General features: G+C 38.0%; 1 protein-coding gene across 1 annotated transcript in view; it reads right to left on the bottom strand.

Moving 5' to 3' along the window:
• The window catches only part of Xrn1 (5'-3' exoribonuclease 1), a 97,705-nt gene that overhangs the window by 24,985 nt on the left and 45,355 nt on the right, over positions 1 to 27,365 (bottom strand). The window contains exons 21-31 of the mRNA XM_034483748.2: positions 26,600 to 26,762; positions 25,030 to 25,143; positions 23,295 to 23,393; positions 20,423 to 20,538; positions 19,701 to 19,847; positions 14,588 to 14,677; positions 14,227 to 14,362; positions 8,873 to 8,929; positions 8,515 to 8,647; positions 5,243 to 5,312; positions 2,226 to 2,433 (exon numbers count right to left, since the gene is read on the bottom strand). Of these exons, the coding sequence (XP_034339639.1) occupies positions 2,226 to 2,433; positions 5,243 to 5,312; positions 8,515 to 8,647; positions 8,873 to 8,929; positions 14,227 to 14,362; positions 14,588 to 14,677; positions 19,701 to 19,847; positions 20,423 to 20,538; positions 23,295 to 23,393; positions 25,030 to 25,143; positions 26,600 to 26,762 (1,333 nt within the window). The remainder of the gene's footprint in view (positions 1 to 2,225; positions 2,434 to 5,242; positions 5,313 to 8,514; positions 8,648 to 8,872; positions 8,930 to 14,226; positions 14,363 to 14,587; positions 14,678 to 19,700; positions 19,848 to 20,422; positions 20,539 to 23,294; positions 23,394 to 25,029; positions 25,144 to 26,599; positions 26,763 to 27,365) is intronic.

Genomic DNA, 27,365 nt, shown 5'->3' with positions numbered 1-27,365 from the left:
GAGATAAGACTGCTTACTAAGTATTGAATGATAAACAGAATACTTAACTGTCACTAAACCTCTCAGTTGCCCTGCTCTGGAGCTGAATGTACTAACTCCAAAAGCACTGCAATGGAATCTAATTAGTCTTCATATACATGGTTCTAAACGGTTTTATTGAAAAGTATTTAATATACTATAAAGATGATACTTATAAGTGGTATAAAAGTCATCAGTTTGAGGTCCCCCTCAGCTATGTAAGAAGTCTGAAGACAACCTGGGCTTATGTGAGACCCTGTCTCAACCTCCCTTTCAAATAATGATAAAAAATATTGCCAAAATTAGACTTATGTTTTTCTAATATGGTAACCTATTAACTCATTCACACTTAGACTGCAAGACTTTATTTAAAAGTCTTCATCTTTGCTGAGCTGGTGGCACACACCTAGCATCCCTAGTGTTTGGGAGGTGGCAGCAAGAACATGAGCTCCAGCCAGGCAGAGCTACCAAGTGAGAACCTGTCTAAAAACAAAAAATATCCAACTTACACAGGCATAATCTAATACACACAAAAACTGTAGATAAATGGTTTTATGCAGATTAAGACTAGGAAAAACTTGCACCAGAACTTAACACTGGGCCAGTAGGCAGTGCTTGCCTTAGGACCTACCACTTAGTAAATCAAAGCAGCTAGGCAGAGCTCTGTAAATCCAGCCTAGTCTAGACTACATAATGGGTCCTAGGCTGTATAGTGAGACTCTGTTCAAAACGAACCTACAGATGAAGAAAACCTTAGTTGTGGTTACTTGTGCAACTGGAATGAATTTTGTGTTTGTTAACAATTACTATTTTGCAATAATAAGTAATCCATGATATGTGTTAAAAATGTGACTAAGCCTAAGACTTGGAACGAAGGAATTAAAACTGTCTCACAGACAATAACCCTATGTTCCAAAAGCTGAAGAACATAATCATGAAATGGATGGCAGGAATTTGAAATTTACTTCTTGCTATGTTTATGGAGGATGACCTCAAACTCCTCATCCTTCTGTCTTCAGTTCCCAAGCACTAGGATTACAGTTGTGTGTCACCACATGCTATCTTGAAACTCTTTGATACATGACGTAATCTCCCCATTATGATTCAAATTTATTGTCACTCATAAGAGGTTCAGGGCATTTAGATTATATAAGAAATTTAAGGGTTGTGCTAGTCAGTTTTGTGTCATTATGACACAAAATGGAGTCATTTGGGAAGAGGGACTATCAATTGAGAAAATGCCTGGAGGCAAGTTTGTAGTGCATTTCCCTTACTGGTGATAGATGCGGGAGGGCCCAGCTCACTGTGGGCAGCATTACCCTTGGGCTGGTAGTCCAGGGGCCTATAAGAAAGCAAACTAAGCAATCCAGTAAGCAGCAATCCTCTATATCAGCTCCCGACTCCAGGTTCCAGCCCTGTTTGAGTTACTAGCCTGACTTCCCTTCATGAAAGACCAAGAGGTGGAACTGTAAGGTGAAATAAACCATTTCCTTCCCAAGTTGATTTTGGTCATGGTGCTTTATCACATCAATAGAAAACCTATCTAAAACTAGTATTTATTAGAAAATAGATATATTAGGAAAAAATAAGAATATTCTTGAGTTTGTTATTTAAACAAATGTATTTCTTCTTTGCTATAACTATAACTTTGTAGCAGATAGAATACTACTACCAAAAGTACCTTAACGTTTGTCTTTTTGATATGGGACATCAGTATGTAGCTGACGAGGAACATCACATACATGGTCCAGGATAGCATCCTACTTCATCTTTCCAAGTGCTGTGATTAAAGGTGTGTGTATCTAGCTGGGTGGTGGTGGCACATGCCTTTAATCCCAGCACTCATGAGGCAGAGGCAGAGAGGCAGAGAGGAAGAGAGGCAGAGGGGCAGAGGGGCAGAGGGGCAGAGGGGCAGAGGGGCAGAGGGGCAGAGGGGCAGAGGGGGGTCGTGGGGGGGGGGGGAGAGGGGGCATAGGGGCAGAGGCAGAGGGATCTCTGCAAGGTCCAGGCCAGCCTGGTCTACAGAGTGAGTTACAGGACAGTCAGGGCTACAGACAGAAACCCTGTCTGGGAAACAAAAACCAACCCAACCCAAAAGGTATGTGTCTTTACATCAGGATCTCTACCTTTTTTTTTTTTTTTTAAATCAAAAAAGAAAACTAAGTCAAATTCGGTTTCTACTCAGGAGTTCTCTCTGAGGAGCTTACCTGAGTAGGAAGAAAAAGCGACTGAGGAGAGTGGTTGAGGCTTCCCAAGTGCCCAGATGGAACTGATGAGTTTGCACTACAGTGACTCACAGCTGGCTGTGGTTTCACAATGGCTGTCAACTTCTGATTTCCAGTTTCACACCGACTCCCATGAGAAAGGTTCACCAAGGCACTTGTTGGCAGTCGGTATCCCCTACCAGGTGAGCACCTACAATTAAGAAGTTATTTCAGCGGCAGGTCTGGCTGTGCATGCCTATAATGTGGGCAGTGGGAGGAAAGAGTGGGAAGATCTGGAATTCAATGACGTCCCCAGACACACGGGCAGTTCCAGGCCACACTGTGCTACAGAGCACAGCCTTGCCTCAAAGATGTGGGAGAAACAAAACAAAACAGAAGAAAAAAAAATACTGGAAATCAATTCAGGGTTAGATCCCTGAACTTAAGAAAAGGGAGAAAGTCTTTTGTCAACCTTTTCAACTCTAATAGTTTTTCCTCTTTCAAAAATACCATCGTTTTGTATTGTGGACACTGAAAAAGTAGAGTTCTTTTATGAGTTCGAGTTTGCTACAAAACATTTATTTTCATGAGTTATATTATAAAAGTGAATGTGCATGCAAGTATTCTTTCACACAGCTCTCTACCTGATGCCCTTAACTAGGAGTAAGATAAAAGAATGTATGGAAGACAAACAGACAAAAACAAACAAACAAACAAACAAACAAACAAACAAAAAAAACAAAACCAAGCCAGGCCTAGTAATGCATGCCTGTAATCACAGTGTTGGAGAGGCTGAGGCAGGAATATCAGATGTTCAAAGCCAGCCTTGGCTATGTTTCAAATCTGAAACTAGTCTGTCTGGATGAAACCCTTTGTCAAAGAAATTAAAACAATGAAAAAGAAAACAAAACCCAAAGTGTACAACATACTGGTGCATTTTGGCAGTGTGGTTGCACACCCCTGAACCTGTCTGTCTGTCATCCCTGAACTCGGAATGTAGAGGAAGGAAGATCTTGGGTTTGAGGCCAGCTTTGATCAAGACCTTGTCTCAAAAAAAACCCCCAAACCAAAAAACAAACAAAAAAACCACACACACAAAAAGAAAAAAGTCATGTAGTATATATGTTAAATATATACTCCAGTTATTGTACAAAGGTGAGTTATTAAAACTAAACAATTGAATAAAATATCAAAATTCTGTAGCTGCATCTAGGAGTACAAACTGGAAGGTCTTAGAGGAACAAGCATATTAAAGTTTCAAAATAATAGAATTTTAATATTATTATTGAGTACACATGGGCAGGAGGTCAGAGGACAACTGTATGCAATCAGCTGTTCCCTTCTTTTGACCTTTCCTTGTGTCTGGCTGCCAGGAGTGTGCAGCAATCACCTACGCCTGCTCTACCTAGCTGGCTCAATGATGGCATGCTGTAGGGACCACTCAGTATAGACTAAGACTTTATGTCAGGAGGCTAAACAAGAGTAATGTAAAATTGTAACTACCCATTAATCAAAACACAGATGCAAAGGAAATTAAGTTCATGTCAGCTTTGTAGTATTTTTTTCCCAGCTTTGTAGTTAAATGTTGGGGTCCACACTAGCCCCACGTTGGGGCGGCCAAAAAATGTCGCTGCCCAAGCAAAATGTTGAGGCCCGAGCTGCCCCGAGTTTGGGGCAGCCACTCTATCCTGGCCCAAGCTGCTGCTCCAGTCCGCGGGTCGGGGTTCAGCAAGAGAGAGAGTGAGTGAGGACGGACTCCAAGAATGCAGACCAGACAGAGTGTAATTCAATCCCGTTTATTCTTCAGTCTAAGTCCTAAGTCTTGAGTTCCTAGTGCCTAGTCCCTAGCTCCTAGTCCCTCCAAGTTCCAAATTACTTCTTCCAAGTTCTGTTCCAAGTGCCTGCTACCTGTCTTCTCTCTGCTGTGTCTGGTTCTCTCCTCTGTGTCTCCCTAATGTCTGAAGTGTCTGATTCTCTCTAGAGCCAAGTGTCTTCTACCTAATGTCTCTCTCTACTGTCTGTCTCTGCCTTTTATATGTCTCACTTCTAAACCACGCCTCTAAGTTACACCTTTAATCATGCCCTTAGGTCTTGTCTCTAAATCTGATCTCTACACTTCTAAATCATACTCTTAAGTCACACACCTTTAATCTCACACACCTTTAATCTCACGCACCTTTAATCTCAAGGTATCTAAACCAAGATTATCGGAGTGTGCTCAGCTGTTGTAGGCTATTGTAATCCAAGTCACATGTCAGGGTATATGGCTCAAGATGGCTGCAAAGCTGATAGCTGCTTTCTGCTAAAAGTCGGCCCCCAACAGTTAAATTAGAAAGAAAAGCTGGAAAATGATTCTATTTCTTCCTCCTCATATTCTAGTAATCTTCATCACAAATGAAGATATTACGAAGTGTAAGTGACAGAGCTCATCCTTGCTAGTACTTCCTGTAGTGTCAAACTTTGCGCTAGAGTTCCCTCAAAGTGATATCATACTCATATGCTTTAAAATGAAAGCAACTCAACTCTGCTGTTTTAAATCTGATAACTTCCAACTGCTGCTTTTATCCTCTAAACTCAGGTTTCCTGTCTCCGTTACCATCTATATTGCCATTCAATCCCCAAGCTACTATGACCGTGTTCAGCACCTACAACTCCACTACATTAGATGATAAAGACTTACATGTCTTTGAACTCAGCCAGCTCTATTCCTGAAGTCATTCAACCAGAACATGTTCTTTGTTGCATGTTCTATCCTGTGTTCCTGAGTATTTCTCACTCTATTCTTTCCCCTCTTCCCAGTTAACCACTGTTCATGCACTTGTCACATTTAATTTAATAGTTACCATTATCAGTTGCTGAATCTCCTTGGCTTAAGTGAAAAATCAAGAGAGAAGACAGGTACTCACTGTTTTAACACTATAGCAACTACGATGTCAAACTGGGCACACACATCTATAAGGAAGACAAAATCAGAGAGAGGCTGCATTCACGGAGGACAATTATTATTTGGAAATACAAACCTTATTGTTAAGCCTCCAGGAAATTCCTCATCAAATAATACTTCAAATAGTACATCAGCTTCTCTACTAGCTGTTAAAGATGAAGAAAGGAGTCAGACTGAAAAACTGTACAATGAGAACCAGCAATACGTTTTTAAGGATGCTCAGAAGCATTTGCTTTATTTTAAAAGTTTACAAAAACTGTTTAAATATGAAGAAAGATGTAACAGTACACTGTCCATCATCCAAGGCAGGAAACAACACAAATGCCTTACAAGACCATCATGTTCTTATCTTTAAAAGGCAACTATAACCTTTGCCTTAGCAATCTGGTTTCCTATATACCCCCTTACATTTTTACTAGCTATGGACATGTCTGAAATAATGTATATAGTGTTTTACAAGTTCTAAGCATCATCCATCTCTATCTCTGTCTGTCTATAACTAGCTATCTACCATCGAGGATATACTCTTGTAATACACTTGTGCTTGTTTCAAAATGATGATACTCAGTCTTGTTTCCTGAATATATCTCAGTGTTTCTCATATATATATATATATATCTCCATGAATATACAATCATTTATCTCTTTCCTCTGCTATGAACACCTAGTTTATGATTTTAACAATATAAGAATGCTATTATAAATATCATGTAAATGTCTCCTCTATGTAGGCTAATCCTTCCCTAGAAGTGAAATTACTAGGTATTAAGGAATGTACTAAAAATTTTTGTTTTGTTTTGTTTTTTTGAGATAGGGTTTCTTTGTGTAGCCTTGGCTGTCCTGGAACTTGCTCTGCAGATCAGGCTCAGAGATATATTCAGAGATCTGCTCATCTGTGCCTCCTGAGTGCTGGGGTTAAATGCATGTGCCGCCACTTCCCAGGCTCATTTAAAAATTTTAATATAAAATTGGCATGATAGATTATACATATTTAAACTGTATAATTTAGTCAATTTTACCATATGCAATTACCCAAAAGACCATTATAAATAAGATAGTTATTCCCAAAGTCTCCTGTGTCATTTTGCAATGCATATGCCCTTAGTAACCAGGAAACTATTAAAATATTGTCATTATAGATTACAGCATATATCTAAAATTTAAAGTAAATAAGATTATACAGTTCATATTCTTTTTTGTCTGGCTTCTATCAGCACAATTATTTTGAGAGTCATCCATTTTAAATATATCATTTTTTTCTTTTTATATTGTTGAGAAGCATTTCATTGCATATTATCCAATAATGTATTGATTCATTTACTGGCAAGCATTTAGATTTTTCTAATTTTTCGTTATCTCATAAGGCTTGGTGTAAATTCACATCTTACTTTGTCCTGGGTCTGTATGTAGGAATGGAATGACTTAGCCTTGCTGGTGTATGTTCACATTTGAAGGACTTAGGGGCTGGTGACATGATAATCCCCAGTACCCAATGGTAGAGAAAATGATTCCTATAAATAATCCTCTGGCCTCTACATGCACACTGTGGCACCCAAGTGAGCATACACATCCCCACTCCATGTACACACTCATGGCCTGACACACACAGAATAAAGAAAACCTAAAAAGAAAAGGAAGTTATTAGAAAACCTATAATCCTAGCACTTGGGAGGTTGAGGCAGAAGGATTTTGAGTTTGAGGTCAGCCTGTGCTACATATTAAGTTCCAGGGAAGTCTTGGCTGCATAGCAAGGGCATGCCACAGAGAAACTTAACAGACGAAGCCAGGCATGTTAGTGCACAAACTAATCTCAATACTTGGGTTGCAAATGAAGAAAGAGTATGAGTCTCAGGTTAGCCTGGGCTATGAAGAAACTGTGTCAAAAAAATAAAAATACCTCTCTTCAAAAAAAAAAAAAAATTTTTTTTTTTTTTTTTTAAAAGAACACACCAAACTACTTTCCAAAGTGGCTATATCATTTTTGAATTCTTACTGACAATGTAGGAGAGTTCTATTCACTCCATGACACTGGTGGCACCTGGTCACTTCTTTACTTTCTTTCCTTTTACCTTTTCTTTCTCTTCTGAGGTAAAGCTTGCTGTAGCCCAGGCTGTCTCTGAAAGTATGTGAGCCAGGGATGACTCTGAAGTTGTGTTCCTACCCATGTTGCCTGTGGCACTAGACGCTGAACCAGAGCTCCACTGCATACTGGCAAACAACCTACCTACCAAGCTGCGCCACCACCCTCCCATTCACTTCAGTTAGTCTAGCTGGGGTTTGGCAGTATCTTTTTTTTTCCTGCACATATCTCCTGTGGTGAAATATCTGCTTGACTATTGTGCTTATTTAAAAAGAACTGTGGAGGGATGACAAGCCTGATGACCCTAGTGGTCTCCCTGGACCCCCAGATGATAAAAGGCAAGAGCCGACTCCCACAAGCTGTCTTCTGACCTCCATATGCACCCATGTACAATACACATGGGGAGCAAGCCAGTATGCTAATCTACGGCTTCTGCACCCAGGTTCCTGCCTGGTGTGAGTTCCTGTCTTGCTTCCCTTAGTGGAGTACCTCTTCCTCTCCCTGTTGCTTTTTGTTATGGTGTTTCATCATAGGAATAGAAATCCTTACCAAGACACTCAGGATTTTATGAACTCATGGGATGGAACTTGGGTCTTTATGCTTATGTAGCAAGCACTTACAGACTATCTCCCTAGCCCCATTTAAAACATTTTTCAGACAAAGTCTCTTTCTGGAGTCTCTACTGGCCTAGAATTCTCTATGTATCCAAGGTTAGCTTTGATCCTCCTGCTTTAGCTTCCTAAGTGTTGTGAGTACAAGTGTAGACCACTAGGACTGGCTATAATCTAGTTGTACTCATAAAAGTCAAATTAATAATTACCTAAAATCTTTTCACTGTAAATAACATTGTGTGTATTGAGAGATTTCTAGATTACAAGGCTCATTCAAACCTATATATTACAATGCAAATTACGGTAAACCTATGAATAAGATTAGACAAAAGTTTAAGACATGATAAAATTTTTCTTTCAGTTTCATAAAATTATAAGTAGACCCTCTGAGACCCTGCATAATTTTAGTGTGATATAAACTATCAAGTTGTCAACAGTTCTTGACAAGCTCTCCTCCTTTCAACCACTTCTGAGATGATTATGTGAGATAGGAAAGTTTTCTCTGAAAAGTACAATAAAAAAGTAAAAACAGCTGAAACACAAAAGGATTCAGCCTTTTCGCTGACTTATTTTCTGCTTAGATGCACATACCACACAAATCTATGTTCTCCTTCCCAATCTGAACACAACTAAAGACATCCAGTACTGAAGTCTTACCCCCTTTAATTCCAATGACGGTTCCTCGAAGGCCGACTGGTACCGAGAAGCTCTCTCTCACGTTTACAACACGATCAAAGAGACGGAACTCAGCATCTCGATCAGGAATGACTCCATGTTGCTGCTCTAAAGGCTGAACAGAGGAGAGGTGTGTATTCTAAGGGACATTTTAATGTCTATGACTTCTCTGTTTTTACAGCATGGTCTTACTATACAGCCCCGAGAGCTGCAGACTTATTCCACAGCCTCAGTTACCCTCCACCTCAGCGTCTTCTGACTGTCTCCTGAGTGCTGAGACTGCAGGCATGCCACCATGCAGAGTACAAACCGCTCTTGGAGCCCTTTCATAGACACTTACTCTGTACAGCAAATGGGGCTTCACTGTCACCCGGACTTTCTTGTTGCTCTTTCTTTGCTGAGGAAGAGAATTCAGACAGAAAATTATAAAGCCATCACCACTTCCAACATCTATGAATTTTATAAAGCTAAACAAAGATTTTAATATTAAGAATACCTAAAGTTTTGCAACTGCAGGAGTGAAATACATAATGGTAAGATAAATATAGCCTAATTTCTTAAATCTTGTTATTTTAAGGTGGTATTATTATCATTATATGTGGAGTTGGCTTTCTCCTTTACATTTACATATGGAGATCAAACTCCATTGGGTGGCAATTCTTTTTACCTGCTAAGCCCTTGTGTTGGCCTTAATTTTTTTTTTTTTTTTAATATGGTCTCACTATGTAGATCTGGTTATTTTAGAACCTGCCATGTAAACCAGGCTGGCCTTAAATTTACAGATATCTGCCTCCCAAATGCTGGGATTAAAGGTACATGCCATGCTCCTAAATTCTTATTCATAAGTTTTTAAAAGTAAAATACTTAAAATATATTTATTTATGTCTAATTTATTATTATTTCTCTCTCTCTCTGTGTGTGTGTGTGTGTGTGTGTGTGTGTGTATGCATGCATATGTGCACATGTGCCATGGCCTAGATGGGGAGATATGAGGACAGCCTGAGGAATCAATACTGTTTTTTCATCACGTGGATCCTGGGGATTAGAACTCAGGTCATTGGGCTTGATGGTAAACAGTGCTACCCACTGAGTCATCTCACTGGCCCCAGTAAACTGTTCTGAAGTATAAGAAAGAAAATTTCAAAGTTAGAAGTATACTGCAGATTAGTTGTTTAAACTACTCAAGTGCAGTCCTGAGAAGGGAGAAAATCAAATTAATTTACCCCCACGAGTAGGTAAGAAGTAGTAGGCAGGTCCCCCGCCAAGTGCTAGCTGTTAATTTAGGGTCCTTAGAGGTGCCAGAAAAGGACCCTACTTGGAGCTATGTCTCTATCCCTGCTGTAGGTGCATCTGATGTGGAGCTCTGCCTAACCCATGAAACAAGATTACTAAGTATAACATAAAAAACTTACTTTTAATACATAAAATTATATTTTGTTTTGAACTTTGTATACTTTTTTTCTCTAAAAAGAATTGTATAGAAAAGTCAACAGAAGTTTTTTGGAGACAAGGTTTCACTCTGTAACCAAGGTATCATCAAATTCATGATGATTTCCTACAAGCCTTATAAGTGCTGGGATTATAGGTATTATTACCATGCTATACTAACAAAGATTTGTATTAAAGAAAGAAAAAGTATAAAACACTTATGTATAACAACATTATATGATGCAACAGACTGGAATTTATTCTGTCATTTAAAAAGAATATATAAACAAAACAAAACAATCTAGACCCCTACTGCACACCCATACACATACATTAAGAATTAGGAGGAAGGAAGAAAAGGATTGGATTCCTAGGATAAAATGATTGTCTTTTCTTTCTAGCTTGGCTAAAATAGATTTCCATGCTCAAGCTCGTAAGACAGACTAACCTAGCTAACAAAGCTATCATATTTCAGTCTTTTAGAAAGGAGGGAAGAGAGTAGAAACATAAAAAACTTGTGATAAAAGAGTAAGTTAGACAGCGGGGAGGAGTTGTCAGTGAGCCTTTCTGCGAGCAACAGGTTTCTGACCAGAACTACATTTGTGGTCACACCTGACCATGAGGAAGGCTGGGAAGTACAGCCTGAGAAATGGGGAAATGTGCATAGGTAAAAACCTAGAGTCTGTTCCAAAACAACTAAAAATAGGTTGATTTGGGATGTAACTTGTGAGGTACCCGTCTGTGCCTTTGCTGCTCCTGGTCACACACATTCCCATTTTCATGTACAATACATTTAGTTCTCATAACCACATGGTCTCCTTGACATACTCTGGAACCTAGACCTGACAACCACAGCTCCTGCAGTCAAGTTCACAGGGATCTTCTGAAGGTCTAGTTATCTAAACTTGTGACAAATTATAGTTAAAACCAACACATTGCGATGGGCGGTGGTGGCCTACGCCTTTAATCCTAGCACTTGAGAGGCAGAGGGAAGTGGGTCTTTGAGTTTGAGGTCAGTCTGGTTTACAGACCCAGTTCCACAATAACCAGGGCTATAGAGAAACCTTGTCTTAACAGCCACTCCCCTCAAAACTAACTTAGTTTATACTGATATACAAGAAAAAAAATTACTAATATGACAATGTTACATATAAGTATATATAACTTTGCTTTTAAAAATTTTTAATTAAAATAAATTAATAAGTTTTAAAATTTAGGAAAAAATTAATAAAAACTTTTATAAGAACTGGAGAAAAAGAAATAATAAAGGTTCCAGGCCAAGAATAGTTACACCTAAACAAGTGTTACTTGGCTTGGCTTTGCACTTTAGAATGTAGTTTCTTATATTATCTGCTAGGGACCTATCAGAACTGCAGATATAGTACAACTTAGTCTCGCACCTGCTCAGAACTCAGGAAACTAGGAACTGCTTGGAGGTTCTGCATAGGCCATCTTCTGCATATCAAACTGAACAGACCTACTTCCTTTTCTTTCCAACAGGGTATTGTTATGTAGCCATAGCTGACTTGGAACTTGCCAAGGCTGGGCTGGGCTTACATTTACGGCCCTACTCCTGTGGCCACATTCAAGTGTGGGACTACAGGTGTGTACCATGGTATCTGGCTGTTCAGAACCAATACTTACCAAGATTCCATGGTGATTTACTTGTACCTTAAAGTTTAAGAAGCATTGCTCTTGGGTAGAACATGGATGTTTAAAAATGTTCTTCCAGTATGAGAATGACCGTCTAATAAGAAAACTCACTTATTTTTGCAGTGTGAGGGATCAAATCCAAATCCTAGACATGCAGGTAAGTGCTCTACCACTGAGGCACATCCTACCTTAAAAGCCACTGATGCGCTAATTTAATGATGGCATCATATTATAAAGAAGTTTGTATCATTTTCAGAACATTTTATTTATTTTGTCTTCTTTCCTTATTACTGTAATAACACATTAAAACTCTTAATTATACTCCTTTTACACATAAATAAGCTTTAAACTCTTTCTGATTTATATGTTGTAATAAAAATAATAAACTACAATTTTGTGTACGTATTTTTGTTTGCAAAATAAATAAAAAATGAGTAAAATATTTTGTGCTGTTTTGGGTGTAGGCCCAAGGCACAGGGGAGGCCAGAGGAGGGTATCAAAAGTCCTCCTCTGTCATGCTTCTTTTTCTGTCTGAGACAGAGCCTCTTCCATGAGTCTGAAACTTGCTGTTACCTTTCTAACAACCTCTACCTCCCCTGCTCACCTGACCCATGCATGACAGCCTCCAAGTTCTGGGGTCATAAGTGGGAGCCACAATAGAATCCTTTATGTCCAATTGAGCCCATTGGCCTGAATATATTTTTAAAATATTTATTTTTATTTTATGTGTATATAGATGTTGCCTGAAGATATGAAAGTAGCCACATGCATGCAGTATGTACAGAGGCCAGAATGGGGCCTTGGGTCATCTGGAACTGGAGTTATAAGTGGTTTGGAGTCACCATGTGGGAGCTGGGAACTGAACCCAGGTCCTCTCTATAAGCACCAACAACAAGCCATGGAACAATCTCTCTAGTCCCTGGCCTGAATAATTAAACTCTTAGGGCTAAGGGTGTTATCTCAGTGTTAACAGCCTTGTCTAAGTCATAGTGTTGAAGACAAAACAAAGTTTGACCCAAACAATTCTCTTGACTGGGAGTCTGTAATTTTTCTTTCTGGTTTTCATGATGATCATCACAGTTTCTGAGTCTGTGCCATGGGAGCCAAACACTACACTTCTGTTAATAACAGCTGCACACTACGAGCGCATGGCCGTCTTTTTTCTTTCCTTCCTTCCTTTCTAGCAGCTATGTTGTATAAGTAGATCTTTCTTTTCTTCCTTCCTTTCCTCCTTCCTTTTCCCCCCCCTTTCTTTCTAATACTACCACCACCATTAATAGCAGCTGTGTACTGTAAACAGATCTATCTTCCTTCCTTAAAAAGAAAAAAAAAAAAGACATGGTCATATGTAGCTCACGCTAACCTCTGACCCATTATATGGGATAATCTGTTTTTTTTTTTGTTGTTGTTTTTTTTTTTTTTTTTGTTCTTTAAGACAGGGTTTCTTCTTATAGGCCTGCCTGTTTTGGAACTTACTCTGTAGACCAGGATGGCCTTGATCTCAAGAAATCTACCTGTCTCTGCTTCCCAAGTGCTGGGACTAAAGGCGTGCGCCATAATGCCCGGCATATACAAGATAATTCTGACATCCACTTCTGCTGTCTTTTCTTCTGGAGTGCTGGGATTATAGGTGTGCACTGCCATTCTTGGCTTTATGTGGAGCTGGGATAAAATCAGGGTTTGTATATTCTAGGAAAGTACTCTATAGACTGAGTCACATTCCCAGGCCTGAAAAGAACATGTATCCCAGGTGATCTTACTGATGACCATAACTTGTGAGGTAGGCAGTATTTTATTACTGATATACCAATGATGAAATGGATGCATGAAAAAATTAAAACACTGAAAAAGAGTCTTAAGTTCAATATGGTAGGAATGGCTTTTGAGCACAAGTCTTGACTGATTTTTCTATTAACTCAAAAAAGAAAGTGTGTTATCATGGCATCATTAATACAAAGCAAATTAAGAGGAATTAAAGTTTTTAAAAAATACCAATATAACCAACCCACTTCTATTATACCATTTAGTTAAAATGGATAAAATAGGTTGAGTCAATTACAGAAGTCTGCTGCTTTGAGATAGCAGAATAAAGAGATAAGAGATTAGTGTGTGCACGCCTGTGTGCGACTGCACTCCAGTGTGTGAAGGTGTATGCCTGTGTACCATGGAATAAATATGGAGGCTCCAGGACGACCTTTGGGAAGTTGGTTCTTTCCCCACCATGCGGATTCAGTGGTTGATTTCAGGTCATCAGGCACATGGCCACCTGAGCCACCTCACTCACCAGCTCTGAACTGTGTCTTTAAAGAATGTAATTACAATAACAAGGATGGGGGAATCATCACTGTTATTCATGCACAAACTTTCTATTGCAACTAGAGTTATGAGATTAGAACTATTACAAAGAAACAAATTTTAAATTTTATATTTGTATACTGAAGTCTATTTACAGGTATTCATGTAAATTTCCTGAGAGTCGCTGGAACTACTACAGGATTACTAATCATAACCATAAGTACATACATTAGTCGGCTGAAACATAAAAAACCAATAACATGCTATTCACTTTAACCTCAGCTTGTATCAGGAATCAGGGTTCCTCAAAGTTAGTACCTTGCACTTCTCAACTTCTTCTTCAATTTTTTCAACAATGGCTGCATCCAGAATGTGTAAATCACAAGAAGACCGAGACAGAGTACTGACAGGATGTCCTTTCAGCCAAGTAATAATTTCTTGAACTTTCTCAGCCCTACAATAAAAACAGTAGTAATTTTTTCACATTGATTAAAAATTTCTGAAGGTTTATATTAAGGATCTAATAAAAAGAACTTTCTGGGACCTGTGAACTATCAGATTTAAGTAATTAAACCAAACATGAAATAATATAAAATGAAAGGTAACATTAGCTGAACTTTCAAACAGAAAGCCTGGAGTTGAACTACAGGGCAATGTAAGCACCACACATTCAGCCTACCCGTTCTCGTGCTCTCCAGGCCAGATGTCGTCCTCGTAGAACACGTCCTCTTGGCTGTTTTTTGCTATATAACTAAACAGTTCTGGTGCTCTAGTCAACAAAAAATAGAGTATTGCTTTACAATATGCAATTAGCCTCACATAAACTTCCTGTTAAGTGATTTTGTATTCTAATGGGGACATGTGAAAAATACTGAGGATTCTATAGTACTATTAAGGAATATTATTAATAAGGAATGAGACTGAAAGGTTGGTTAGCCAGAATATTCCTGTAATTCTAAGAAAATTCCCATTGGCTGAGAAAGAAAAAGTTCAATTATTTAAAAAATCCAATTATGACTTAGTTTTCTTTGATTAAAATGTGAGGAATTAGATGCATGGAAATAGTGTTTGTAGGTTCTTTTTTCCCCCTTTTTTGAGATAGGGCTTCTTATGCAACCCAGGCTAATCTCAAGTTTATAATCCTCCTGCTCCAGTTTCCTCAGTGCTAGGATAATAACCAGACTAGCTTCCAAAGTTAACTTTCAATTTTTGTAACAAAGCTGGAACATTTCATATGCAAATTAAAAGTTTACAAATTTCTTCTGACATTCTTCAAAATTACATTTCTTTTATAAACATAAGGTTCTATAGTACATCCAAGGAGGTTAAACACATCTTTGCCCTTTCTCAGTCCACTAAGATGACAATGAAGTAGAAAACTGGTCACAGACCAAAAAAGAGGCCGGGCAGTGGTGGCGTACGCCTTTAATCCCAGCACTTGGGAGGCAGAGGCAGGCAGATTTCTGAGTTTGAGGCCAGCCTGGTCTACAGAGTGAGTTCCAGGATGAACCGGGCTATACAGAGAAACCCTGTCTCAAAAAACCAAAAACCAAAAAAATGGGGCATGAAATGCCATAGGATCTGGGAATAAATGTTTTGACGTTAGACATTGGAGAAATGAGATTTAGCTGAACTGATAGACAGGAAGAAGCAGACTAAGCTTCAGGGCCAGTCAAGAGATGAGAGAGCAGCCACTAGTCACAAAAAGGTCACAACACCTCTGCCTAGTGTTTTATGAACTGCACTAAAAGCAAGTTTCTTACTCCCAGGTCAGGATCTCACTTGTGAACTGCGTTTTTGTTATGCAGCAGCATAGACTCACACAACTGAAAAAAATAGGTAATCAAAAAAGTCTGTACTGGGGCTGGAGAGATGGCTCAGTGGTTAAGAGTACTAACTGCTCTTCCAGAGGTCTTGAGTTCAATTCCAGCAACCACATGGTGGCTCACAACCATCTGTAATGGGACCTAACGCCCTCTTCTGGTGTGTCTGAAGACAGCTACAGTGTACATGTATACATAAATAAATAAATCTTTAAAAAAAAAAGTCTGTTCTTTTTAATCTGCAAACCCTCAGGAATTATGGCCTTCAGGAATATTTAATAGCATTTATATTGAAAATGCATATAGCATACAGTTGAAATAGGTGTTTACTTGTCTATCACTCTTGAAAAATAGCTGCAGTTATATTTTAGACAGGTTAGCAAAGAAATACTCTAACTGTGGTTATAGCAGAGACAGAGAGCTGAGGGGGTAGGGATGGTACAAGGAGGAAAGGCTAGGTGCTGAGCATGTGTGGAGTTCATGCATGGGTAGCAACTATACAGCATGCAGGGCATAGCATCTTGAGGAAGCAGACTCTGAGAAGGACATAGACATGCACAAGTGTAGGGGAGACCTGTGAAATCAATACTTGTGGGAAGGGAAAAGAAAACAAGCAGAACTGGGCAATGGAAACAGGAAGATGTGGAGCTGAGAGTTGTTCTCAGTGAATTTCATGGCCAGTCCCACAAAGATCTCAAACCGGGGGAGCCCTTCAGATTTGTCCTGGAACAGGGCAGGCAAGTTGCTTTTGCCTTCGTATTTCCTACACCAGACACAATGTTGTGAAAAGAGAACATGACTCTAGGTAAGGCAGTTCTCATTATCCACACAATTCCAGAAGAATGCTTGCAGAGAGGGCTGCTAGCAGCATTGCCATTCCAGGGGAAAAGATCCTTCAGTCTAAGAAAAATCTGGGGTGGGTGGGAAGTAATCACAGAAGCCACAGGGCAACAAAACCCATTTTACCCAATTAATTCCCAGAATACTAGCAGTCAGTATAGCTCCTTACATCCATCATGCAAGAAAAAGGCTAAAAGATACCTCTCTAGGAAAAGTTAGCCAGTTAGAGAGAAGATATACACACAGCATAATGATATTAGAATAAGATACATTTTTAGAAATAATAATGTTCCACGTAATAAACTCCATTCAAGTGCACTAAATTCCCAACAGGCTTTTTGGCACATCCTTGTTAAATAGACATCAAGAAGCACTAGAAGTGGAGAAAACAAACAAACAAAAAACAAAAAACAACAACAACAAAAAAAACCCTTTGACATACAAGGTGCAATAAATCAAAGAGAGGAGAAAAAAATAATTTGGAGAAAATTGGAAATTAAAAAAAAGGCAGCTCACAACCGCCTGTAATTCTAGCTCCAGGAGATCTGATGTCTTCTTCTGGCTTCTGCAGGCACCCCAAAACATAAGGGGTGTGTCTTGTGTATGTGTGAGTGTATTGATATTAATACATGACAATAATACCAGTACTCAGGAGGCAGAGGCAGGAAGATTACAAATTTCAGGCCAGCCTCAGGGGAGGGGATCTTGTCCTTAAAAACAAAAAACCAAAACCAACCAACCATCAAAAACCAAGATAAAACTGAAAATGTCTCTTAGAGTAGGCCATATGAAAAAAAGATTAGAAAAAGAAGAGACAAGAAGATCTATCAATCCAGGAGTCCCACAAACAGCAGAAAGAAGAAAATGTTGAGTTTTGTCAATTATTAAAGAAATATCATAAGGTAGTCTCCCAGAATTTAAGGGTTATCATTTCCAGGGGCTAAACAATAGAAGAGATAGAGAAAATATCTGTACCAAAGCATATATCATCAGTCAACAGAATTAACAGACAGGGTCCAGAACATGGATATAGGTTCCAAGGGGATGGAGAGATGATTAGAGGCTATGAACACTGGCTGTTCTTGTAGAAGATGGAGGTTCAGTTCCCAGCATCCAAATGGTGATTCACTGCCATCTGTAACTGGTTCCAGGGGCAAAGATACCATCTTCTGACCCTCCATGGACATGAGGCACACGAGTAGGACACAGGCATACACACACACAAAGTACTCAGACACATAAAATAACCTAAGGCAAACAGATGACAATGCAAAGCATCAACGGAGAACACACAGGACTCATCAGTGCCAATGAAGGAGACGAGAAAACAATGGAGCAGTGCTCTCAAAATCCTGAGTGGGATAATCTCCCATCTAGGACTCGCAACCTACCTAGACAACCTAATAAAGTATGAGAGAAAGAAAAACATACTCCCAGACACAAGAGTACTGCAAGTAAATTTATATTAATTGTACATTATTACTTTAGTACTTAATTATTACTAAAGTAATAATGTACAATTAATATAAAGATATAAAGATTAAACAATGAGAGCCAGAAAATAAAGAATTTGTATAGGGACACAATGATAGTGTCTCTGAGAGCTGGGTGACAAGCTCAGTCAGTCTCAGCTGAAGCAGAGGCTTTAGGACAGAGATAGAACAAAGTGATCCCCTCATGTGTATGGCAGGGTCTATGGCTCAGCTAATGTGTATGTGTAATGTGTACAGATAACAATCAAATAAAAAAACAGGATTGAAAATGAAAATGTGAGCAAGGAAGAAATGTAATTATCATATTGTCTAACTGCAAATATTTATCATAAGCTTGTAAAGCTTATAGATTTAACCAAAACTTATAATATAAACAGTAGTGGGAGGAAATATATTCATGTCTATAGGGAACTGAGAGAAAGAAGAGGAGCTGGAAGTTCACAGAGAATTTTCACAGTTGGAAATCAATGGCTGTGTGACAACTACACAAGCAAAAACTTTATTGTTTGCAGTGCCACAGACCAAGCCCAGAGCCTTGACCACACTAAATAGATGTTCTTCAATCTCAAGGCCAAGAAGAAGAAGTCTGATGTGGCCTTTTAAGGAAATATGGAAATGAGTAGAGAAACAAGCTAAATTTTCATATGGCAATATGTATCTGAATCTTCCCATCACCCTCTAAAAAATAAAGAATGTTGAGGCAGGGGGATGGCTTAGTGCATAAAAGCATTTGCCTCTTGATAAATTCTTGGAACCCACATAATGGTCCAAAAGAACTCTCTCGAAGGTTGTCTTCTGACTTCCCCACCCACATGGTGGAACACGCCTCTCCCTCAGTATGTGTATGTGCAGTCTCTTCTGCATGCACACGATACACTAATACAAATTTAAAATAATATTATTTCAAAATGGGGTTCTAATACAGACAACTATTAGAAGGCTCTAATCCAGTATGACTGGTACCACTGTAAAGGAGAAATGTAGACAGGCTGATAATGCTTATATAAAGACAAGGGGGGAGAGAGATTGTCACCTTAAGATAGAGGATTGGAATGCTCAATCTACAAGCCAAGTAATAGGAAAGTAAGAGAGAGCTAGGGGACTACAATCTTGTTGACACCTTGATTCTGGTTACTAGAACGGTGAGACAGTTAAGTCCCCTTGGTGACAACAGCTAGCTGGAGGTACTTTATCATGAGAGCCCTGTGAAACCAATATAGGGATCCCCAATGACAAGGAAGATGGAAACTATGGTAGAAAGAATATTAAGCTGTAAATCAGAGGTGACTGTATTAACTATATATCTAGGTATACACCTAGGTAACAGTTAACATTTGCTAATAAAAATGGTAATACATTTCCTAATTATTATTAATGCAACTTTTCCCCCTTGAAACAGGGTCTGAGACACAGCCCAGGTTGTTCTTAAATGCACTACCTATAAGAATGGCCTCCAATTCCCAATCCTTCTGCCTGTAGCTCCCTTGTGCTGGGGTTAGAGGTGTATGCCACCATGCCTAGCTGATGCTATACATTTTACTGAAGGACATAATCTCTCTTTCAAACAAGAATGAGGCAGGCAAATAAGCAGTGCACGCTGAGCTCAGAGACTGGGAGACACTTGCTTGGCACTCACCTCTCTATGTACTCTGCAAGAAGCTGCTCCGCTGCCGACGAGTACATCCACTCACTCCCAACCTTCTTTGTATAGCCAGGGACTTCCTCGTTTTTCTTGTTGAATTTGAGATTTAAACCCACATTTGCTTTATGGTCTCCATGAGGGCTAAGTTTAAATCACATATACATATAAGTGTTTTTAAAATTTGTCCAAAAATGAAAAATTACGTTTTTCTTTTAAACAGTGCTAGGGATTGACTCCAAAGGCGTGCACACCCAGACAAGTGTGCCGCTTAGCTAGACCACCAAACTCAGCATCTGCTTTCAAGGTTGAGAAAAGCTCAGTTCTGACTGTTCTACAGTTTAGTTTACATGGTTACTTTTAATTAGCAGTAATTAAAAACTATAGGACAGGTTTTTAAATCCAAGTTAAGAAAGCATATAAATCAATTATGTTATTAGAAAAAAAGGAAAATAACAAAATTCATAGAAGTATATTACTGAGGCTCACACACACCCTCTGATACCTTTTTTCAAGGTTAGCTGCTAAAAATACAAACTGTCTTTGAAAGCATCTAAAAAATATGCCGTTCATGTAAAGAACCACTGCTGGAGGAATTTATAGGCAACTTAGTCCACAGTCATTAATTGGAAAAAAATCAATAGTGAGATAGTAAGCATTTAATCTCCATCATTTAATTTTTCTTCCACTTTAAGCAAATGTCCCTAACACAGACTTACTTTCTCCTAGATCCTCTTCCAATAAAAACACTTCCTGTAAACCTTGAAACAAGGTATCCACTCACTCCAAGGCGACCGGCCAACACATATCCTGGGTTGTACTTTATAGAGTATTTCTTTAAATATAAAAATAAAGAGGTCAATCATAGAAACACATGCCTACATTAAGTACTACTTGGTTACCCTTGAGATCTAAAGACAGTTAAGATACTACTGCCCCCACCCCACCCCTGAAGGATCTGAAAGCCTTTCTCTTTCTCTTTAAAACAAAGACTTCCCAAGGATGAAGGAAGGAGTAAGAAACAATTTGTAAATCTGTCTCACTAAATAAACTCTGTAAGTACTAAACACAAAATTCTTCACATAGCCTTTTTTAAAATTAATTTTCATATTTTAAGCAGGGTTAGCTAGCAAATAGCTTGAATAAAAACAAGACCTTAAAAATGACTATACATACTGAAGTCAAACATAAATGCATCATCAAAACAGTTATGAGTGAGGAAAGTAAAAGTGTCCTTTATATATGAATGTAAATCTTTTCCACTAATATTTACTATTATATGAAAGTCACAGTCAAATAAATGGAAACTTAACTTGTGTAGTTAATGAGTGTAAAATTAAGAAGAAGTGAGAAACTGTTATAGAATATACTATAAGAAAAAAATCTACTTTCAATTAAAAAAGTAAAATATTTCAAGTGGCAGAACAAAACAAACAAGCAAACAAACCAACCAAACGAAAAAATATCAGATGGGATAATTTTTAACCAAGAAGCAAACAATTTACAAACTCAATACCAACTAGCATTAACAAACATATCCAATCCTTATATGATACATACGGATAGATACTAATTTTTATTTATTTTTAATGCTTTGTAAGTTATATGAATAGCTTATATGTATTATAGCATAATATAGAATACATATATTTGAGACTGTTTCATGTAGCTCAGGTTGGCCTTAAACTTGCTATGTGCTTGAGGATAATCTTAAACCTCTGATCCTCCTTGCTTCCACCTCCTAAGTTCTGGGATTATAGGCTTGGGCCACTAAACTGGTTCATACAGTGCTGGAGCCTCAAGTATGCTAAGCAGGAACTCTATCAAATGAGCTACACTCTCAGCTCCAACACTTTATAGTCTTACTTTACGTTCGTAGCTGAATGGAGGAATATTTTTACCATATAACATCAATGTCTTGGGATTGGTAAGGAACTAAACCAGATACCATTATTTTACTGATTATATGTATCTATAGTGATGCTTAATGAGTAATTGTTTTTGGTGGGCTAGAATATTAAATTACTATTAAAATATATAAATATGTCAGTAGTCAAATGCGGTGGTACATGTTCATAACCCTAATACTTGGATCGAGATGAGGGAAGTAGGATCAGGAATTCCAAATTATCCTTGGCTACTCAGTGATGTAGGCCAGCCTGTATTACTTAAAATATTGTCTCCATAGTTACAGAGACACACAGAACATGGTTGATCAACAAGGTATCATCAGATTTAGTAATGATACTGATCTAGATGAATGTGATGGTTTGTATATGCTTGGCCCAGGGAATAGCACTATTAGTTCTTGCTAAGCATACATGTTCAGAAGGCAGCTAGGAGGAGTCTTAAAACTTATACCCACAGTGACACACTTACTCTAATAAGGCCACACCTCCTAAAAGTGCCACTCCCTGGGCCAAGCATATACAGACCACCACAGATATAATATAGAACAAGTATGCTTTGTAAAACAAATCCAAAGAATTAAGGTGGCATTTCTTAATTGTAAGAACTATCACTTTATTAACAAGTACTTTGAAATGTGCAGAGGCACATTCAGTTACGATAATTGGCAAGGTTACTACCATTTAGTGTTCTGGGGCAAATGTCCTATTTATATGGCTGCCATTGGTACAGGTGTCCTGTCCCAAGCATAAATGGTACTCCATTTGAGAACTGTAAGCTGTGTTGCAATTAAAGGTTAATTAAAATGACCAATAATATTCTAGAAAACATAAAAAGTATAGCTAAAATACTGGATTAGAGAAAGCATGAAAGGAATACTTTGTGTTCTTTTAGACAAGTGTGTACAAGGACCACAAGTTCTTCCACTTTCACTGACTTGTAAAACAAAGTCCCAGCTTATGCATCTAATGGGACACTTGGATGGCTTCTGGACATGTCGAAGTTCTCTCTATCATAGAGAGCTAATGGTAAGATTTTTTTTAAGGGACACCTTTGTCTTCTATATCTAAAGTTCCCTCATGGGTATGCCAATGCTTAATGCCTTAAACCTGATCAATACAACATAAACAATAATGTAATTTCTGCATTTTTTGTTAAAGATTTACATATACGTATATACTGTTTCATTGTTATGGATTAAACCAGGGTACTTAACATGCTATGTTAGAGTGTTATGAATAGATCTATATGAATTTGGGAGAATAGATTTATACTTTTTCCCTTACACTTTCAGTGTGTGTATGTTTATCAGTGAACACGCATATCAGTGTATGTGTGGAAAATAAACTTGGTATCATTCCTTAGATGCCATCAACTTGAGTTTTTTCTTTTGTGAGGCAGGATCTCTCATTGAGCCTGGCATTCATCAGTTAAGCTCGGCTAGCTGACAAAGCTAGCTCCAGTGTCTTATCTTCCATTACTAGCATTAAGCTCAGTCTGCATCCAGCGGTACTGGGGATATGAACTAGGGTCCTCATGCCTCATTAAAAATATTTTACTGACTGAACTATCTCCTTACCCCATTTACTTATTCTTAAAATATTGAAATTAATCTTAAGGAGGCAGAAAAATATCCTAGCACTAGAAAAGTTTATTTTAAACAACACTAATTATTGTACTTACATGCTGATTCTGTATTAAAGCATCAAGGTTTGGTTCATATGGAATGCTGAAAACCACACGAATCCTACCTTCTGTAATCACATCACCTGAATCCTGAACCTGGGGGTGGGGGAAACCACACTGTTTTAATCTGTTATTACATTCATTTATGCTTCTCCTTATTTAAATTTTACTCTTCTAAAATAGAACACAACAATAAAATTACACATGGAAATTTTCTTATAATTTATAACAGGAATCAAGACTATTGTAAGAATGAGTTATTTTATATTTGCTTTAATATATATTAATCACATATAAAAATTAACTTCCTTGTAGATAACATCAAATTACCAAAATGTTGCAAACAATATTTGAAAACATTTCCTTGATTCACTATTGTTAATACCATAACAAATGTGTCTTTAATATTTGTATACTATGTTCATATTTATATGCATGGAACAACAATAACAACTACTACTACTATTATTTTGAAACAAGGTTTCAGTGTGTATTTTCAGCTTAGCTTTGAACTCATTTAGGTTGGTCTCAAACTTGGTAACTCCCTGCTTCAGCTTCCTGAGTGCTAGGGTTGTAACCATGTACTACAATCTCTGAGGATATCTTAAAGACATCATTTCCTTTGTACATTCTTATTTTTTTAAAAAGATTTATTTTATTTATGAGTACACTGTAGCTGTCTTCAGACACACCAGAAGAAGGCACTGGATCCCATTACAGATGGTTGTGAGACACCACATGGTTGCTGGAAACTGAACTCAGGACCTCTGGAAGAGCAATCAGTGCTCTAAATCTCTGAGCCATCTCTCCAGCCCCTTTCCATGTGTTTATGTTTGTGGTCTGGGGATCAAACCCATGCTAGGTAGGTGCTTCACCACTGATCAATATCCACAATAGAAGCTTTCTTGTTTATCTTTTTATTAACACCATGCAATGATGAATTCCTGATTTGCTGCACTAACTTCTAATTTGTTAGTGTACTTCATTATCCTGCTACTTAAACCATTAGGATGTGGCCATAGGAGCCCTTTCACACCTCCCTCTCGTGCTCACTAACATGACTCTTTCATTCTTTTTGCACTTCTTACTTCTTGGCATCAAATATAGCAAGCTTATTTCGTGTCATCTCTGCTCAAGGCCTACAATCAGGTAGGTACTTTATTGAGAAGAACTGCAGTTTTTAGAGAAGTCTTATGATCTTAGAGGTCAAGATCTGGGTATTTTGTGTGTTCACTGCTACCAGAGTGTCTTTGCTTCTTATGCTTTTGAAAAATATGCATGTATAAACACACAAACATGTGCCTATAAGCATGTATGCTTCAGAATTCCTACTAGTACCTCCAATCTCTCCCCTACAGACTCTTCTTATTTTCTCTTATTCCATATATGTATGCACTTTTTTCAGTAGGAGGAGTGGAATTATTAAAAATATCAATACATTAAAAAATGTATTAACTTTGTACATAAAACCTTCTTAAAATAATAATAATTTATAATTCCTTCAAATATAATCCAATAAACAAGTGTATTAAAAAACACCAGACTTTGAATTCTTTTTCCCACCTCCTGATCGCTGGCTCGTCACTATAGCTAAATGCTGTGTTTTTAAGTTACACGAGCAAATTCTTTCTTATGTTTCCGTTTTAGCATTGCATTTTATTTTGCACTTAAGATGCAAGAACTGTATTAATGTGAAAGAAGAAAAAAAGTTAATAAGAAAATTGAAACTAACTTCTCCAGTGCAGCCATAATAAGGAGTTCCAAGCATAAACACCATACTTCTGGGAGGAAACAAATCATCCAATGTTTTGATATTGGAGAAACGAGAGTCAAAAGCTCGGATATCCTATATAAAATGAAATAGAAGAGTAAATCATCACAGCTAATATTTGTAAATCTGCATATGATCTTTCTTAGGGGATTAAATTGGAAATGTTAGCAAATATCAAATATAAAGATTTTCTGTAAAATAATACCAAAATCTAAGACACAGTGACTTGTTATAGTATGCTTTCTTCTAGGCACTTCATACATTTATCTAGTTCATTTACTTCTTACATAACCATTGGGGGGGGGTAGACATTCACTGTTAACCTCATTTGTGAACTGTCACAAAAGGGGATGAACATTGTCCAAGGTCACATAGCAAAGAAGCCACCTCAGACAGTCTGTGATCTTAATTACTACGCTATAGCTTATTAAGAGAGAAACACAAGTTACAGGGTTAGAATATACAGCAGTATTTATCCAAGAGATGGGATTAGATTTCAAGTTCCTTCCACACTGTGTATGTCTGAAACCACTGTCAGTACCAACATCTATGAATTCTTTTTTATACATAACAGTCTATGACACTGGATAACAGTGAGAGATGACAGCAATAGAAGACTCTCAATGTGGCCCCTTCCTTTCAGAGCCTTGCACTCTCTTCCCTTTTTCCCTTCCCTTCATGTAATGATGTGATGATACAATGCCTCCATGATGAGATGTGGGCATACGCTCCAAGCTTGAAGTGCAGCAGCAAAGGTGAAACTACAACTCCCCTCCACAACTTCATGGATGGGATATTCACCCTTACTATCTGTACTCAGACCACCCTCAGCATATGAGAAAAAGTTTCATCTTTTCATGGTAGGAAGCATATTTAATTACCAGTACCAATACCCTTATACTTTGGAGTCATTTAGTAAAATTATTAAAAACCCAAACCAGAACAGAAACATTTATTGTTTTGGTTTTTGTCAGAGGGCCACTTGTAGGAGCTGGTTCTCTTTCTATCATAGGGTTCCAGGGACTAAGTCCTCATGTATGGTGTTCTGGAGATAGGATTTAGGTTGTTGGCTTGGCTGCAAGCATTCTGACCTGCTGAGTCATCTGGGCAACCCCCAAATAATATATTTTATAAATTATGTTTAAAAAGCTGTATTATACATTGATAAATCATTATTCTATTTATAAATATTAGTGTAACTGTCTTTTTTTCTTTTTTCTTTTGTTGCTGAGTCTTCAAACATGTAGGACTTCATGAATACTAGGCAAGTAGTCCGTTTCTGAGCTGTGTCTGTAGCCCTTTAAGACACTGTCTTTGGAGATGTGCTCTTGCTACCTTGCCCAGATGCCTAAGATGGCCTTGAACTCATTATCTTGCTTAGATAGACCTTGAACCTGTAATCTTTCTACTTCACCTCACAAGCAGCTGGGATTACAGGTGTGTGCACAGACCTTTCTGGAAGGAGTTTTTATACATTGTGTTAGAGTATACATTAAGAGAGCATAGAGCACTGAGAGCTGGGGAACTTTACCTTAACAATAGTTTGATAAACAAATGGAAGAATTTGTTTTGACCACTGTTTTTCTAGACGAACTTCACCATTCTGATTGATTTGATATTTGCGACCTGTGAGCAGCTGAGCATACACAACAGCAGATGTGTCATTTATAATTATTCCCTTTCTTCTTAGGTATCTAAAGGGAGAATGAAAAAGAAAGATCTATATAAGGAAGTATGTATCCAGTCCAGGTGATAATCATCAATTAAACCAATTACAATCAAACACCTGTATCACTGCAAACAAATGCATGGCAGTTCTCAACACTATAAATATAAACAGTGGCCCTCAGCCTTCCTAATGCTTCGACCATTTAATATAGTTAGTTTCTCATGCTCTGGTGACCTCCAACCATAAAATTACTATTGCTAATCATAACAGTAATTTTCTTACTATTATGAGTCATAATGTAAATACATCTGTGTTTTCAAACAGTCTTAGGTATCCCCTTCAAAAGGGTCATTCAACCACAAGGGGTTGAGATCCCCAGGTTGAGAACTGCTGCTATAAAACCTTTGACGGTACTGATTTTAGTCCGTACACCATTTCTCCACTGTCTTTGTGACTGAATAAGATAAAAATCTGTAAAAATGCAGAACTCCACATTCAAGGAAGGCTAGACACAGGCACAAAAATAAACATAAAGAGAAATTTAAATTTAAAAGGAAGTGAAAAAAAAAGGTACTATGAAACTCACCAAACAGGACTATTTTAAGTATGTTATTCACTGCAAAGGCCC

The sequence above is a fragment of the Arvicanthis niloticus genome, chromosome 21 (genome assembly GCF_011762505.2).
Source record: "Arvicanthis niloticus isolate mArvNil1 chromosome 21, mArvNil1.pat.X, whole genome shotgun sequence".
In the NCBI taxonomy this organism is placed as follows: Eukaryota; Metazoa; Chordata; class Mammalia; order Rodentia; family Muridae; genus Arvicanthis; species Arvicanthis niloticus.
This window is presented reverse-complemented; position numbering and strand designations above follow the sequence as displayed.